General features: G+C 35.8%; 1 protein-coding gene and 1 long non-coding RNA gene across 7 annotated transcripts in view; one reads left to right on the top strand and one right to left on the bottom strand.

Annotated features, from left to right (window-relative positions):
• LOC309383281 overlaps window positions 1-7,269 on the top strand; it is a 48,553-nt gene extending 41,284 nt beyond the window's left edge. Inside the window, exons 2-3 of the long non-coding RNA XR_014173814.1 lie at window positions 4,601-4,676; window positions 5,903-7,269. This is a non-coding gene — a long non-coding RNA (uncharacterized lncRNA). The remainder of the gene's footprint in view (window positions 1-4,600; window positions 4,677-5,902) is intronic.
• Window positions 1-19,232, bottom strand: part of PTPRG (protein tyrosine phosphatase receptor type G) — a 772,027-nt gene that overhangs the window by 17,664 nt on the left and 735,131 nt on the right. For all 6 annotated transcript variants that reach the window (XM_081935636.1, XM_081935635.1, XM_081935639.1 and 3 more), the window contains 6 exons: window positions 17,975-18,066; window positions 6,952-7,048; window positions 5,752-5,834; window positions 5,397-5,531; window positions 3,764-3,898; window positions 2,651-2,814 (listed from right to left, as the gene is read on the bottom strand). In XM_081935636.1, the coding sequence (XP_081791762.1) occupies window positions 2,651-2,814; window positions 3,764-3,898; window positions 5,397-5,531; window positions 5,752-5,834; window positions 6,952-7,048; window positions 17,975-18,066 (706 nt within the window). The remainder of the gene's footprint in view (window positions 1-2,650; window positions 2,815-3,763; window positions 3,899-5,396; window positions 5,532-5,751; window positions 5,835-6,951; window positions 7,049-17,974; window positions 18,067-19,232) is intronic.

A 19,232-nucleotide genomic window follows, 5' to 3' on the forward strand; every position in this document is an offset into this window, starting at 1 on the left:
GACTTTTCTTTGAAGATAAAAATGTCTTGTGTTTTCTTTCTCTTTCTCTTATATTCAACTGTCAAGTGCCTCTCTCTTCCTTTATCTTTCTTGTTTAAGATCTTTCTTTGCATGCTAACAAAACACTCTTTCATCACAGCCTTCGCCTCACATTTAGGGATCTTCCTATGTCACAGTGCGTATTAATGCGATTTTCAGGAGGAACTAGCCTCGTAGAGGGAATATATGGAAGCTATTTCCCCGCTAGTGAAAAACTCAGGATGATCCAAATCTGCTTTCCAATTGTTCTATGATTACTGAGTTTCAATTTTTAGATCAGTTTTTTTGGGAATGCTTACAATTATTTAATTTCAAAGCTGACTTCATGGGAAAGCTTACTTTGTAAATCAGTTAGAAACCAATTATAGTAGTACAGCAACTTCAGAATGAATGACACTTGGAACAGTGTTCTGTAATTTCCCCCCTTTTGATATATCAAACGTTTTCACTGTATATCATAACATCCTTTTCAATTCAGAAGAATGAATTTTACCAAATGAAGCATGCAGAAAAATTTTGAGTTCAAGTACTGATGATAAACCTTTTCAGATGGTTTCTGTTTTCCCATTTAGAAGAAAAAATAAGTATGCTAATACCTACACCAGGAAACCCAAACTCTTTTTGGCAATCAGGATACATTAAAAAATCTCATGATTGGAAATATACCCATTTCCCTTACAACATGTCTTTTGTTTAGCTTTGTGCCTACTTGTGACACTGTTTTTCAGTATCGTTTTTCTAGAATAATTTAAGTTAGTAAAAAAATAAAAATCCAGAACCAGATGACGTCATAAGTATGATAGTTACTTGGTTTAATCCTAGCTTCCATGAATGAGCTTGGAAAAATAATATAGTGTCTCAGACTCAACTCTCTCTGCAATATGTACTTTTTGTTACTGTGGTGAGGGTAGCCACACATTTTGGTATCGAATGCCATCATTGTCATTATGTTGCTAAATGCATTTAGACTCATTGTAATTTGTAAAAAAAAGTCAGCAGTTAAAAGAACAGCTGATGGATATATAGACTTGAATTCTTTATTGACAAAGTGTGATTGGATACACAAGGAATTTGTCTTTGGTGCATATACTCTCTGTGTATATAAAGAAAAATAAAATAGAATACAATAATCAAGAATGATAAAACACAACACGTGATAGTCATAGGTTACTAATAAGCAATCAAATTATACTAGAAAACAAATAAAACAATATAAATTTTAAAGATACAAGCAATACAATACAATAATGCAATAGAAGAGTTGGAAGGGACCTTGGAGGTCTTCTAATCCAACCCCCTGCCTAGGGAGGAAACCCTATACCGTTTCAGACAAATGGCTATCCAACATCTTCTTAAAGACTTCCAGTGTTGGGGCATTCACAACTTCTGGAGGCAACTTCTGTTCCACTGATTAATTGTTCTAACTGTCAGGAAGTTTCTCCTCAATTCTAAGTTGCTTCTCTCCTTGATTAGTTTCCACCCATTGCTTCTAGTTCTACCCTCAGGTGCCTTGGAGAATAGTTTGACTCCCTCTTCTTTGTGGCAACCCCTGAGATATTTAAACACTGCTATCATGTCTCCCCTAGTCCTTCTTTCTCTTAAGTTAGACATACCCAGTTCCTGCAACCGTTCTTCATATGTTTTAGTCTTCAGTCCACTAATCATCTTTGTTGCTCTTCTCTGCACTCTTTCTAGAGTCTCCACATTTTTTCTACATCGTGGTGACCAAAATTAAATGCAGTACCAAGCATTATAAAGTGGTATTAACACTTCACGTGATCTTGATTCTATCCCTCTGTTGATGCAGCCTAGAACTGTGTTGGCTTTTTTGGCAGCTGCTGCACACTGCTGGCTCACATTTAAATGGTTGTCCACTAGGACTCCAAGATCCCTTTCACAGTTACTACTGTTGAGCAAGGTACCACCTATACTGTACCTGTGCATTTCGTTTTTGTTGCTTAAATGTAGAACCTTACTCTTTTCACCATTGAATTTCATTTTATTAGATAGTGCCCAATGTTCAAATTCGTCAAGATCCTTCTGTATCTTAAGCCTGTCTTCAGGAGTGTTGGCTATTCCTGCCAGCTTGGTGTCATCTGCAAATTTGATGAGTTCCCCATTTATTCCCTCATCCAAATCATTGATGAAGATGTTGAAGAGTACTGGGCCCAAAACAGAGCCTTGGGGTACTCCACTGCATATCTCCACTGCATATCTCCATACCAACATGATTATAGTCATAAGTGGGAAGAGATAGGTACTAGGAAGGAAGAGAAGAATGATAGTAATACAGTCTTAGTAGGTAATATGACAGTGGTGAGGGAATTGTTTAGCAGAGTGATGGCATTCGGGGAAAAACTGTCCTTGTGTCTAGTTGTTCTGGTGTGGGGTGCCCTATAGCGTCGTTTTGAGGGAAGAAGTTGGATAGAATAGAATAGTTACACTAGGGGTGTCAAACTAGCAGCCTGCGGGCCAGATGTGTCACAGGCATGCCATGCCCACCCCAGTTCCATGAAGACAAAAATGTCACTATCCATCGCCTGACATCACGTGATGTGGCGAATTTGACATCCGTGATCAACAAGAATGGATTGACAATGTCCAAGCATACCTGCAATGTACAATTACTGGACCCATCTCAGCAGTTCTGGCTGCAGAGGATCTTCTCACAAACGTCAGCACGGGAAGTGCATATTCAGGTACTCCCATGTCAGGCCACTGTGTGTAATGGTACTGAATGACTGTCCTTTCGTTTTGACGTCCTTTGGGATTCCCCTTTTGATCCAGAAGTCATGAAACATACAAGTAGAAAATATTAATATTAATTAACATCAGGGTTTCCTTGTGCTCACATTTTTTCCTTTTATGTTCAGCTCTCTCTGGACACACTAGAGCAGAATAAACTCAATGGTGCTATAATTTAAGGATTTTATGTAAAATCTAATATAACACTATTATCTAACAATTGAGATATACTTTGCTTTACAAGGCAACCTTCGTAATTTCGCATTATTGGGCTAACATATCAGTTTATAAGAGATAGTTCAAATTAAGTTCTTGCAGCCTGACATGAATTGAAAACTATCCTCCAAAATGCAACTGAGTAAGATAAAATTGATCTATGTCTTTCAGGTTCATAGCTGTATTTCACTTGAATTTAAGAGTAGCAAAAATTGGCTCTCCCAAAGTTACTGGACTACAATCTCTGTAATCCTTGACTATAATGATTGGACTGATAGGAAATGTATGTAAACTATTTGGCAATTTGTATACATTTTTAAAATCTAACAAAACTCTTGTTTTGTTTAATTTGCTTATTTTTGATGTTGAGTCTACTCAGAAAACCATTACAGTAATTTATGATGCCTAATATAAATTCCTTGTTCAACAGTGTCAAATTTGAAAAAAAAAGATGTTGACGAACTGTTTTCTTTTTCATTCACTTGTAATTTCAATTATTGTACTCATTTCACTCAGCCATTAAACATTCTTAACTTCCCAAGCCTTGTCAAATTGCAAAGACATACAATTTGATTTTCTGCTATGCGCATTGCATAGTTCTTGGTTTTCTGGCCCTTTCTGCTTCGTTGTACACTGTAGAGAGAGTCTTGCGATCACAACAATCTTCGAATAGTGTATGTATGTATGAATGAGTCACACTCAGTAACAACATCCCAAATGGGAATTTATTTTTGAACCAATGTAGTGTAATGATATTGCTCACTTTTTTCATTTTTGCATTCCTGACTGTGAAGCGGCGGACAGTGTAGCAAGCATGTACTTTTGTGCTCTTCAGTGTGACAATGATATGGCCATATTCCTCACTGTTTTCAGTTGGCCAATATTGGTCGCATTTTCTCTGAGGAAAGAAGAACAACATAAAATGTTAAAAGTCTGTGTGATGCCAGAATTGAATTAAGGAGCATTCAATCAGAGATCTGGCTGAATAAAAGAGCTATATTTCTCTTTTTTTAGTTTTTCTGGAAAAACTGCTTATGATGTTTTTTTAATTTTTAAGAATTGTATTTTATGGATAGGTTATTACATTTAACAATTGCTAGGACATTATTTGTGAAATATTGTTTATAATCTAATACATATATAGATTATCTGATACACTTTTACACAATTCATCAGTCCTGGTATAATTTAATTTTTGTTAATGCCTTATATATTTTGTCATTTATCTGGCTTTTATCTGTTCTAGTCTTAGTTATATGTTGTTTTCCAATACTACTGTGAATTGTTTTGATTATATTTTTATAGAATGATAGCGTGTATATATATATATATATATATATATATATATATATATATATATATATATATATATATATATATATATTATTTATTTATTTATTTATTTATTTATTTATTTATATATATATGTCTGGAATTGAACTGGAATGTACCAATTTCAAACTTAGTTTTCTAGGTCTTATTTTTCATGAGCTACAAAAATTTTGGAAGTGGTTTTTTAAATTTATTTTTCTAGCAGCAATCCAGTTCAGTCAATGTTAGCTAATGAATCTTATTCTTTTTACCCCATTGTTCTTTTAAGACAGAGATCCCTAGCGGCTGGGCTGGGGCCCACTACTGGACTGCAGCCAGTTGGGAACCAGTCATGCAAATGGCGGGTAAGTGAGTGTGTGCGCGCAGTTCCATTTGCACACCTGGTAGACACTCATGCTTGTGTGCACAGCTCCATGTGTGAGTGGCGGATATGCATGCTTGCGTGTGTAGCTCCAAGGAGTTGCATGTGTAAGCACATGCGCCTGACCCTTGCATGGAACCTCTCCTCTGCTGATCTGCCTAGGAACTCCTAGCAAATGGTGTTAGTTATATTAATTAAACACTGTATTATGCAGGAAATAAATTACTTTCATGTCGTGTCTGTTATAGGCTACCCATAGCAGAAATGCTTCATATACCCTGTTTCCCCAAAAATAAGACCTCCCTGGATAATAACCCCAGTCAGGCTTTTGAGTGCATGTGCTAAAATAAGCCCTCTTATTAACAGGTTTATTTTCTTTTGACCCCCACCCCAAAATAAGCCCTCTCCAAAAATATATCAACACAGCAGCAGCCATGAGGTGATCATGCTCGCCGTCTCCTGAACTTCAAAAATAATAAGACCTCCTCAAAAATATGGCCAAGCGCTTATTTTTGGGGGGGTCAAAAGAAAATAAACCTGTCTTATTTTCAGAGAAACATGGTAGTGATTTGTTATTACAGTTTATGTTACAATGAAACCAATGCAACTCCTTAGCAAAACTGAAAAAAGATCACACATCTCACAGAATTTTCACAGAGCTGAGAAAAATGTTATGGTAATAAATGTAGGCTATTCTGCTTACTCTTCCTTTTTCCACAAGGTTTGTAATCATGATGATAATTCCAGTGTTTTGCTCCCAAATCATTCTCCAAAAATCTTCAAATGTTGACTTTAAAGGGCCCTGGGTGGCAATGTAGGCTTTCGCTTTGTTGTAACCCTTCAAAGGAAATCACAATAGTATGTAAGATAAAAGTATCTGCAATAGCAATCATATTAATAATGTATACCTCTCCAGAGCAGAGCTCTTTTCTACTGAACATTTGAGGAGTTTGGAGTTGAAATTGAAAAATGAAAAGTTCTGCATGCATTAGGAGTTTCTGTTTCTTCTGAGGGACAAGATTTCTCAAGAGAGCCGAGGAAGTAACAAAACAACTCACGTCAACATAGTTGGCATTGATGTAGTCGCTGTGCTTTGAATCTTTTCCTGGTAAAGGTCTTAGTTTCACTCGACTATGATCATCTGCAGAAAAGAACAAGGAAAGTACAAACTTAAGAAAGTAAGCCTGGCACATTTTTCTTTTTTCGTAGATGATTGACTAAGGGAAGAACTGAAAAGCCAATTCTCTCTCGTGTCAGTAAATGTTACCGAGGAATTGAATTGATCTAAAAATAAGTTGTTCAACAAATAGCAAGCATTTTCTCAGTTGCTGATCAAAGTGTTTTGACTGTTTTCTTGGAACACCTGTTAATATCAAAGTTATTAATCAATTTGGGGTACAATGGAATGCCAAAGACAATCAGGAAAATAATTTGGTGAGATCCAATTAAGCTTCTGTTAACAGAAGTCCCAGAAAGGGGACATTTCCATTCTGAAAACTTGGAAATTTTCAGAGACAAACATGAGGAAAATGACTTTTATGAGACTGCATCAGAATTTTGGCAATGTTCTCGTTCAAAATTGATATTTATTTCAAATCATGGCAGGAAAAGTGAATATCTCCCTGGAGACTGGTTTAGTGCAGTTTAAAAAAAATTCAATGTGTGCAGAAGAAAGGAATATGTGAGTAGAATTCTACTTATCAGAATTGAATCCTATTCTTTTAATGAATCTCCACTCTATTAAAGACTTTTTGGAAATTAGTATCACATTGGGAAAAAAATTAATCTAGAACACTGAGCTATGAACGTCTTCAAGTCACTCTTCTAGACTAAATCTATATATTTTTAATGTCAAAAGATTGTCATTATCTATCTCAGAAAACAGGCCTGAAAGAAGGATATTATCCATTTGTTGAAATGTTATTATTTTATTTTAAGTATAGTGATAGAAAGCTGGTTTGGTGCAATGATTAAAACATCAACCTAAAAACTGGGAGACTGAGATTCTAGACTTATACATGACACCAGCTGGGTGACATTGGACCAGTCACTCTCTTCCAGCCCTAGGAAGGATGCAAAGTCCAGCATCTTCCAAAAATCTTACCAAGAAAACTGCAAGAACTATTTCAGGCCAACATCAAGAATCAACACTGACTTGATCGTACAAAAAATAAGTATACTGATAAATTGGGGCATCATTACAAGATACACAGTTACTGTTGTTATTTATGACTTCTCTGAAGGCCATTATTACTCACATGCTAAAATGTTGATGTATCTGTTTTTGTGCTTGTTGTCGGGGTGATTGGAATGTTCAGCGGTGATGTTCATGTCGGATGTACAACGCTGCACTTCCTGTTAAGAAAACAAATTGAAAGGGCAGATAAGTGCCAAACATTTTGCAAAGAGCTCATTCAGAACATATTGAAATGCTGGGAGATAATTGATTTTTCCCCATGAGTATCCTTTCAGCAAAATACAATGTAAACATATTCCAGCAAGTTCTGTGAAAAATATTTTCTACTTCCAAGTAGCTGATGAAATCTACAGTGATTAAAATTCAGTCTAGTGCAAAATCCCGGGCATTGCTGTAACTATTTCTCTCATAACAACACCCAGAAATGGGTTCATTGTAACTATAGGCCTTTTTTGTGGCTAATCAATTGTACAGAGCCAATAGGAAACAGTACAAGACACTATGAAATAAAAAGATGGATTGAACCAGATTTGTATCTCAAATATACATATATATACACACACACACACATATATACAGTAATAATCATCATGCTATTCCCTTTTGTGTTAAGGTTATAAAAAGAAAAATAGTAAGTAGTAGCAATGAAAAATTAAAATAGAGAACAAAGGAAAAGTAGATCTACTTTATACCAATATGACACACTATACCAATCCATATTGTTTAATCTTTACAATCCATTCTTTTTTTCATTACAACCATGTACTGTTTCATACACCACTTTGGGTTCTTTTAACTGTAACTTTCACTTTCTGAGAGTCTCCTACTACACCGTGTCTTTCCTCATTCTCTCAACTCTGATAATTAAATTCTCATTTATTCTCTCTATATGACCAGATTACCTCAGTGAACATCTTTTGTATTGATGTCTTTTGTTTTCATTAAATCAACATTTATACCATACCCAATCATTTTGACTCTTGCATTTGTCTTATTACCCACAGTTCTTTTGTCCCTGTTTATATAGCCCATTTTCTTGCAACATACAGTTCTTACGTAACCAATTTCCATATAACAAATATATAGTATTCCACACAGCTGTTTTTGTTTCTTTTGATTGATATTAATTACTTGCAACAGAACACATATTGCTCACTAGCTTTCTACTAGATGTGCATGTCTTGAACATTCTGCAGCCATTTTTATGTCTGTAGGAAATACTTTATCATGATATCAGATTCACCTGCACACTCACTCACTGAATTCCTTCTATCAAATCTACTTTTACTATATTACAATTGAGATTCATTGGTCTGCATGCAACCTAATATTTGCTCCAGATCATTCAGATTTCACCTACATTGCATATTAAAGTGTTTGTGTGTATATTTTACCACTTATCCATCCATCCATCCATCCATCCATCCATCCATCCATCCATCCATCCATCCACAGATCTCGCTCCCTCCCTCCCTCTCAATCTAATCTATCTAATAATCTATCATTTACTTATTCATATTTACAACACATGTCTAATATCTTCTCACAAGTGTTTATACACATGTTCATATATTCCATTACACTCCTTGTTTTATTCCCTACCCAGTGTTGATCACTAAACACTCCATCTATTTTTTTCTTTTGTTAAAATCCATACTAACAAAACCTGTTGCAGCCTAGTGATTCTCTAAAGTCTTAGCAGCCATGGTTAAGAGTCTTCCTTTAGTGGAGGGCAATTTTAGAATTCCTTTCTTGACAATAACCCAGGTCTCTGTCACAACTGAACTACACCTTGCCAAGACACAGTGTGGATCAAACTGTTCAGTCTTCATGAAACACAACAGAAAGGGTGATTTCTAAAGAGGATATTTCCTTTGACAAAATGGTATTGTCTTTCATTCTGTTATAAGATTTCCTGCCCAATGTTACAAAGGCCATGAAGAAAGACCACTTGTCGTTTATTTGTGAATACACAGATTTCAGTACTCATTGTGCATTCACACAGCTATAAAACTTTCTCACAAGAGACAGTGCTTTTATACAATCATATAGTTGGAAGGAGTCAGTTTGCTCTCTCAATCCAATTACTTGGATTGCATCTAAATTAAAGCATTTTAAGCAGATAGCTGACCTTTGTTTGAATACATCCAAAGAAGGGGAGCCCATAACCTGACTAATTAGTTCCCCTATTATAATGCTGCCACTGTTAGGTAGTTGCTTTCTATCATTCAATTGTAATTTGCTTTCCTATAATTTAAATCTAATATTCTGCAATCTGCAATCTTTCTCTGTGATGCCCTTTGCAGAACATATCTCAGTCATCTTTTGTCAAGCTTCAAATACATAATTTCTTCAATCTCTTGTCACAGCATTTTGCTTTTAGTCCTAGTAATAATTAATTAGCAGAAGTATGAAAATCACTATGGTACAGGGACAAAGATGACAAGAAAGAATTTCATTAGTGACATGACATATTCCAAGAAGTCTTACATAACATCTTAAAATTTTTGGATAAAGAGTCAAAGCTGACTTTGGGATCCTTAGCTGTGAGGTCACAACAGAAATATGCTTAAGATGCAGACTATGCAAGCTGGGGCACTAATTCCATCCAAAGAGAGAGGAAAGGTCTCTTCATCCATCCACCTATCTTGTGTCCATCATTTTCCCTCCTGTATCCAAGTGCTTTATTTTATGTTCAGATGCAGAGGTTGCCATTCTTTTCATTGATTTTGCAAGGAATATGCATGTGTGTATTGTGAAAATTTGTATTGCTATTTTTAATTTTGTTAAATAATACCTCTCATTGCTATCAAGGGAATTTTTTTGTTTCTGCATATCCCGTTAGAATCTGTTCCCATCCCATATGTGAATACTGATTCCCTTATCCATTACAGGCTGTGTAATCTTATAATTTAAAATGGGAAATGGGCAGCAAATAAACATAATAACATTTTAAAAATTATATGAATGTGGACATCTAGGGGAGGAGTGTGGCATGTATACCTACAGTTAGCAAGAGAAGTGTTATTGTTACAGGACCGCTCACATGAATACCACATGTATGACAGTTATTGGTTTGATAGGTTATGCTGAGTTATATTTCTGTGTTACAATTGTGGGGTATTATCAGGGCCATCTGTTACCCTCTTTCCTCTTCAGGTTACAAAGATGCCTACAGAGATCTTAATCTTTATAAGTACCAAAACTTCAAAATAAGGGAAGTCATCAGTACAGCACAGCTGCTGCAAAGAAAAATCGGAGCTAATTGCCAGAAGGAATTACCAAGAGAAATGTTAATAATATCTACCTTGAAATGGAGTTCAGGATTATATAAAAATGTCAGAAAGGTCTGCCTTGCAAGTCAGAGCTCATTGCTGCCGTCCAAAGAATTCACCTATCGTCACTCTTTCTAACCCAATGGAATATGGGAAAGAAATTATGGCTGCAGGATTAGGACTCTGCTCATCTATTGGTTTGCCCATCAGCAAGATGACACTTATAATATGACCAAGTTTGGTTATATGGTAAGAAGACAACTAAAGACACGCTGAGTTTAAAAATTGGTCAGATTGAGCCAGGAGCTGTGGAAGAAAAAAAGATCCAGAAACATTTCTATAGGAGAGATAGTTGGGCATTAACTTGGAATATTGTCAAGTTCTCTGTTTAAAATTCCCTGGAGTGTATGAAACATACAAAAGTGTCAGACCCAATACAAAATCAGAAGACATTTAGACTTGGATGCAACATATTATTTTGTTACACTTAAGAAAATACAGATGCCTCAATGACTACTTCTGATAAAGGAGTTAAAAAGAATCCTAGATGCTATGATCTGGATGATTTCCTTCCCCTGCCATTCTTTCTAAAAAAAAAAACAGAATATTGGAAAGCAATTCTGAAAGGGGCTTAGAACTTTGAACATCCACCAATATAACTCTCCTAAAGCTGAACAGAATTGTATTAAATTTGGTGTGGGAGGCAATCCTGGCAAAATACAGATTGTTGTCTAGATCAAATTAGGGCTTGCAATGAAACAGATTTCTTAATGCATTTCTATGGACAATGCAGTTTTGCAGTGATTTGAAATATTGCCAGACCCTCCAATCTAAGCTCCCTGTCTTTTGTCATATGCCCCCATCTATCTTTCCTTCCTTTCCTTTCCCCTTTCCCCTTTCCAGCATTATAGTAGTAGAGAAAGGCCAATTATTTTGTTCCTTTTCCAGAAGGAATAAAAACCCTTCTATTCTTATTTCAACACAGAGAAATAAGAGGAGGCTGGACTAATTCTTTTATGTAATTTCCCTATCAGATTGGAGGCAAAGTATGTGGAAATAGCAAAATATTTTAATTAGTATCAATTTAGACTGAGAATATGGGGAACAGAATTTTCATTAGGGTTACAGAGAAGAAAATATAGATATTACATCCTATATATTTTGTATAGGTCATTGGCCGTGTACATCTTTGGCCATGGATAATGTCATGAATAATTGAATAATAGTAAAATATTTAATTATATATAGAGGCTACATTTATGATGCATTCAAAAAATCCTATTTCTAGAGTGACTAAAACAGACACCCATTTATAACTCCCCTCTCTGTCTCTTCCCTATGGTTGTAAAATCCATATAAGTTTGTTCTAGTCTTTATTTTGTTAAATGAGAAAAAGAGAAAAGGGAATAGTATTTTATTCTCAACGCTTCCATCTTTAATAATCCAATTAAACTCAATAATAGAAAATTCAGAAAATACAGAAGCAATTACTTCTACTTAAATGAAAGAACTGCTTCCACAATTCAATTTTTACTCTTCACCATGAATTCCTATGTCACATTTTATATTAAAAAAAGGAATAAACTACAAAAACGGCATGTAATTTGTAATTGTCATTATTATTTATGTAGAACAATGTCAGTGTGCACAACATTTTATACAGAAAAATAAATAATCCTGTTCATGATTTTCAAGTTCCTTTTTGGTTGATCTACTATAGACATAAAAGTAGTTGCTTTATTATAAAACGGCCTATAGGAGCAATTTGATCCAAACCACTGAGGATTTAGAATTTCTTTAAAATATAACTCAATTCATCTTGGGAAGAACATTAAATATATGCCATGGAAGCACTACAATGTTATATAATGTTCAGAAAAATTACCAGTGTCTATTATTTTTCTGCAAAGCCATTCCAAGGTCAGGAACTTTAATTAACCTTTGCAATGCTTTAGAGGTAATGGCTCTCTTAATTCAGCTGAAGTCTCAGCTGGCTCATATTGGGCTAATAGAGTAGGTGACCTGGGAATAGATATCGGACACTGGAATGATGGAAGAACATGATGATGGTGACTGATTTTCACAAAGGAATGTCTGATTTTACAAAAAATACTTAGAAGATCGTAAAATGGAAAAAAATCTCAAGGACTTTTCAAATCTAAAAAAGGTATACTTTATTATTCAACCTTTCAACAAAACATTCTGGTAGAAATGTTTAAGATTGGACAAATGTAAAGCACAAAATTTAGGCATGCTCATCTGGATATCTATTTTCTTATAATATACTATAACTATAATCAGACCGTTTTGGTCAAATGTGTTTAGCTGGGTCTGACTAATGAGAAACTAGGGTCATATATTTATGTAATTATTTAATTTATGAGCAGCTTTGTGTTAAGACAATAACATGGGAATGGATATGGAAGAAGTGTGCATCACTGAAATATTCCTTGTAAAAAAAATGGAGGGATGTCACATATTTGCCTGTGACCTTTGGTTTTGATATTCATTCAAATCAGAATCCTATTTATTATATTTCACTATCGAACCCCAGATAGACTCAGTGCAACTGGGAGTGAAATACAGCCAGACACAATGTGATAATTAAAATCTAAACAGAGACGAATGAAAAACAACAAAAATAAACACTCAGCTGACAATTAAAGTCAATCTTCAAAGGGCAACTTGAATAAAAAAATGTCTGCCTAATGGCAGAAGGAAAGTGGGGAAAGAGCTAGGCCATTTTAGGTGCTTCAGATTTTTGTTATCATCCTACTGGATTCATATTGATGCTGCAGCAAGGAGACAATAGCCCCTGATGCGAGACTGCTCATTTATTCTTGTTTAGTTTATTTAAATGAGTAAAAATAAATAAAGGTAATAAATTGGGAAATTACTGGTAGAAAACTATAGATTGATAACAATGGGGGAGGGGAGATCATTTCCAGGACATACACTTTTATTAAATTTTGAGTTGTGGTTCAGTTTACACACCTGGAAATATGTGAATTATTCAAACAATTCACACTGAGACTCTGAATTTTTATATTTGGAATGCTTTTCTGCAGTCAATATTCATGCTTCCACAAAGAAGAAATTCAACTCATGCTTATTGGGAGTCGTGGACCAGAATATAAATAACGAGATCTATCTTATCAAACCTATCAGTGTAACAGCTGAACTGATAAGATCTCTGTTCTATCAGACTAAAGCTCTATTAAGTCAACATTTCTTTTTCTGACAGCACTTAAACAGATGTGTGAAATGAGCAGCAGGTTATTTCCCAGTACACAATTTTCAAGGATGCTTACCACTATAGAGGAAACAAAGACCCATCAGTCTACTTTTGACTCACTGAGGAATAGCTAATATATCGACAGAACAAACAGAGAGGTATGAAAATATAAGGAAGCTATATTTTAATTTTTTTAGTTTTGGGGGATAGAAAAAGGCATCTTCCTCAGAAACTAAAAAGTTCCCTTTTTTGTATTTTAAATTTTAAAAGTATTTTAAATAGAAAGGAAGTTGCCAATATAACTGAATCCGGAGAGAAATAACACCAGAATTTCTACAAGAAAGTATTGAAGCTAGACATCAATAGGTGGGATTTATATTTGTCATCAAGTCCTGTTATTCTGTTATTCCCTTTGTCAGGAGCAATTATTAATCTGAATGTATGAAAACCTCTTTTAACGGAGGTTCAAATTATAACAAAAACTCTATTTAATGGACTGATTGAGGAGTGTTATTCCCGACTGTCTGTTAAATTGAAAAGTACATCATAAAGTCATTTGCATAATATTACAGATTTGCATAATATCATGATGGATATGCTACAGGATTTTCATCTGCAACATTCACAGTCTGTGACACTGATAATCCACTGAATAGAGGTTTCTCTGTGGAGAAGAACTAGAGACTCAGTGAAACAAGAAAATACAAAAGAGAGTAGATCGTCAGATTGGTGGCCAATTAATATATGTTGACAAAAGGATCCTTTTATTGATTCTACTGGTTATAAAGTTTAAGAAGAGTCATTGGATGCTCTACTCTCCTGAAATTAATTTCTTAGAAAAGATTTGCAGTTCCTCCCCATCTCGAAGGGACTGTAAAGAAGGCTTAAAATCATAGGATCCCATTAGACCATTTAATACAATTTTCTATTTAATGCAATAGTCATTTGTGATAGATGATCTCCCAGCCTTTACTCAAATGGTTCCACTTCTGGTTCCATTGTTGAATCTCTCTTATAATTAGAAGTGTCAGCATTCCAAATATCATCCAGAAGTAACGCAGAGCTTTCCTCAAAGTTCCAATTTAATACATGTTGGTACATCCGTGGGAAACCCAAATCTGAGAACATCCTGGGGTTCCCACCCAGTTGAAAGTTCATGACTTGTCTCCACATCCACAAGTCAGCACATGGTCCAATCTTCCTCTGCTATGCTGTCATTTCCATCCATCTAGTTTTGGTCAAGTGCAGAGGTGCCGAGACAAAGAATGACCTTGGGCTTCTAGAAAGGAATGTTTTATTTTGACAACAAAACATTCTACAATTCTACTCCTTACTATTCCCCCTCCCAATTACCCCACTAATGAAACAGCATAGTAAAATGAGAGAGTGGGTGACAGGCCAACTATCCTAAAAGGAATATGACTGCAGGCCTGACAAGAAGTCACAACTTCCGTGTCCATCAGGGTTTTCTTGATGGACAACTTGTCATTTATCTAAAATACTTGGATATCTTGTCAATGTCTCATGAAAAAAAAACATTTTTAGCCACACAGAAAGGATAACAGGAATGGAACATTTTAAAACATATTTGCAGGAAAAACATCACATATAAATTTGCTACTTTTTTTTTTCAAGATATGACTATTTTCAGTGTGATCCCACTGTTGAAAAATAGTGTAGAATATAGCAATATAGACCACAGAAGTATGGAGTTGGCTCTTGTTTCACTGGGAAGCCTTTAAAACATGCAATTTAATTCTTCTTAGAAATTCCTTTTAAGTTTATCGTTACCATAGGCTTTGGGCTTGAAATTTCAATGGTAAAATGTACTCACTTTCTCTTTGGTGGTAATTTGCAATTCAGAAATCCAGCCAGGCAAACAATCAAAGGCAGCATTGGTCAATAAACATATACTGAACAGTATTTCAGTACTGGGTATGTCCATTGTCCAAAGCACACAATGACTGTCTTCCTTTTCGTTAATGGCAGCAATTTCAGACACAGCTGAAGCAAAGTTTCCAGATGTGTAGCTGATTATTTTGAATAATTAAATGGTGTCAAAACCAGCTGTGATGAATTGGATTGGGGTCTCAATTCATAAATAATTGAGGAGATGGCCCTGCATTTGATCAGTCCTATCAACTCCCGCTCCCCTGAGGATAAATGTTTGCCCTGAATACCATCAACATTGTTAAATACTTCAATGTTCCTGTTCAGTCATCCAGCCAAGAGTCAATTTGACTAAATCACTTTTAACACCTTGCACAGCCGCAGTCCTCATGAATACAAAATGCTCATGAGTGGCACAATAGGATTTTCCTCCTATTATTGGGGGGGGGGAGTGTTTGTCAGTGTGTAAATTATGAGACAATGCAGCCAATACCTGAGCGAATAAGCAAAAACCTTCAGGAATATGCATGAAAGAACCAGGCTGAAGAAAATACTCGCTGCCTTTTTTTTGCACCAATTTGAACACGGAAATGCTCCTTATCAAACCAACAATTCTGTTAACAGTAGTTTATGTGTAAATGTAGCTGCCTTTTATGATGTAATCACAGCCTTTTAAAACCTGATTATTAAAATATGTTGAGCCCTGAAACCATATTTCTCCCTCTGGTCCTGAGAGAGATGACACAACAGCTGCATGCTATTTTTGGCTGTGGGAACTCAAAAGATCCCTCCTTCTTGACAGCTATTTCAAAGCCCAATTGTGCTGAAAGGAACACAGAGTATTCAGAATGGTTAATACTGGCTTTTGGGAAAACTGTGTTTGCTGATTAGAGCCTGAGTCTGTCACTGTCATTAAGCATGAAGCTGTGTTTATCTAAGCCACATGATTTTATAAACCCAGGGAGCACATGGAGTTAGATGAACGCACAGCTGCACTAAGCACTTGTGTTTCAAAGATGTAAATGTCTTCAGCATGCATGGCCTTGGTTCCGATTGCTGATGGTCAATCCCACATCACAGTGATCACATTATTGGTTTTCAATTATTCCAGGTTTTTGTTTTCCATGAGTGAGATGCAGCTTTTTCCACTTCCTCAACTTCCAAACATTGTAGTTTAATACATGTTATCGGACAGGATTGATTGACTGATCATTCATTCATTCATTCATTCATTCATTCATTCATTCATTCATTCAATTTATATAGGTTTTATGGTAGCTTCAGCATCAGTTGTATGATGTCATGCCAGCACAGATGCCACATTGACATTAATTTCTCTGAATCTCAAAATCTCCTGAAAATTATTTCAAAAGAAAGAGCCCTCCACAAGATGATTCTGCTTCCATCACAGCCAAAGTGCTTTCTTCTTTGGCTGTCCCTTGAGAGGCAAACATTGCTAGATGCCAGCTCCCTCGGCTTAGACTTAAAATAACTTTATTGTCAGTTTGAATGTACACTAATCAGCATACATTAAAATGAAATTTTGTGCATGCAGTTCTCAAAGAGTCTCCACCTCCAATATACACCACATAAACATGATAAAATAAATAAATAAATAAATACAAAATTATGCATATGCCTACAAATATTACATGACAGAGAGAAATAACAGTCTAGTCCAGATGTATACATCTGGCAAGGAAAATGAATCTTGCGAGTTTACCAGACGGATAGCCTAGCGAACAAAGCTGTTATAGAATCTGGTAGCCCTGCTAGAAATACTTTGAAACCTCCTTCCAGAGATGAGCAACAGAAAGAGACCGTGAAGTGGGTGTGTGGGGTCTCTAACAATGCTTTGAGCTCTATAAGTGGTATAAGTGGTATCCTGAATTAACAGGAAGTAAGCTTCCTATAACCTTCTCGGCTGTCCTTACCACTCTCTGTGTGGGCTTTTTATCTGAGGCGCTGCAGCCACCAAACCAAACAGTGATGCAGTTTGTTAAAACGCTCTCAATCGTGCCTCTGTAAAAAGTGGCCAGGACAGAAGGAGAAAGATGTGCACTCCTCATCCGACGCAGGAAATGCAGAGGCTGGTTTGCACACTTCACTAAGGATGACATGTGGAGAGATCAGTTCATATTGTTAGTTATCTGCACCCCCAGATATTTAATACTGTTTGCCACCTCTACAACTGCATCCTAGATACTGAGTGGAGTATGGCTTATGTGCCTGTTGCTTACTTGATGTCTCCACTGATAGTCTGCTGCTTTTTCCAGGCTTCAGTGTTTCCAGTAAAGGAGAATATTTGTAGCTCAGGATTGAAAGGAGGGGTCCTTGGTGCTCTCTGAGCTTGCTTGTTTTCTTGAAGACGTTTCATTACCCAAACTAGGTAGCATCTTCAGTGCATCAGTGATGATGTTACCTAGTTTGACTAATGAAACATCTGCAAGAAAACAACCAAGTTCAGAGAGCACTAATGAATACTCCTTCAGTGTTTCCACTCCCCAATCAGAAAGTGTCCTGGCAAGACAGAGTTACAATCTTAAATTCACTTACCTGGATGTAAGGTCACTGCAGTCCATGGAATTTATTTCAGAGTAGACATTTTGGACATTCATAGAACCATAACCAATCATTTAAATACTAAAAAGGAGTTTTCCATTCTAAAAGCTTCTAACACATACCTCAAAATCTTCTGAAAACCCATGCTGGTTGTTGGCATACAATTCACCGATATGCTTCACAAACTGTTTGACAGGAATAGCTTCCATGTCATCTGCAAAATGAAAAAAAAAAAATTCAGTTCCACTGTTTATTTTTTCCCCCGACGAGCTTGATGTTTCCTCTACTTGCCAATAATATGTTTACAAATATGTTTTAATATGCATTCTCAAGTGAAATCAGCACAATATATTATTCAGATTGTCTTACCATTTCCTTTAGCTCAGGAGTCAGGAAGCCACAGCCTTTCCAAAATCGTTGGACTGTAACTTATAGCTTTCATCTAGGGTCATGCTTGCATGGGCTGCTGGGAGTTGCAGTTGAACAGCATTTTGAACAGGGGTATCCAACCTTGGCAACTTTAAGGCTTGTGGACTTCAACTCCCAGAATTCCCCAGCCAATCATTCCTCATGCTGGCTGGGGAATTCTGGGAGTTGGAGTCCATAAGGCTTCAAGTCACCAAGGTTGGACATCCCTGATTTAGAAGAAACCCATTCCTATTTTAAATTTTGACACCATTAATAAATTTATTGCCAAAGGTCTTTGTGAGTGAGATGGGTGAAACCTAAATTTGACTAATAAATAAATGTCATGACTCCATTGTATCGAGATAGGCTGATTGTAGAGAGTTATTCAGGGCTCATTTTGTTGTATAAATATTTTGCTTAATTGGATTTTGTTTTCATTGGAATAGATTTTGTTATTTGCCTCATCACAGACAATGCTAATAACAACAGGACAGATTGCCTTGTTTTTGATAAATAAAACTGGTGAGGTGTCTGGGCTTCTTTCCTTGGAATGTCTATTGTAGTGAAAAGCAAGACGTTTTGGGGATGAATACCATTTATTGATGTCATCACACAAAAAATGTACTTTGGGTCATTTGGAAATCCCAAGTATTCTTTCATCTGCAAGATGACATCATTATGCAAGTGTGTTTCTTTTTTGATGTAGTGTGATGTGTGAATGTGATCGCTGAACAAGGCAAAGATACTTTCTTTTTGGTTTAGTGGAATTATTTCAAAGCATGATTGGTTACTGCCTTTACTGGCAACTTTTTATTCCCATTAACTTCACTCTGTCTCATATAATCTTCATTGTTCCATACTCTTCTTCATTATATTCTATGCACCCATATTTTTTCTCTCCACACACTATAAAATATTTTGGTTTCATTCTTATTTTTTACAGTAATTATTCTCCTATATGCATTTTTCTCC

Source organism: Natrix helvetica, assembly GCF_964273705.1.
Source record: "Natrix helvetica genome assembly, chromosome: 1".
Lineage (NCBI taxonomy): Eukaryota > Metazoa > Chordata > Lepidosauria > Squamata > Natricidae > Natrix > Natrix helvetica.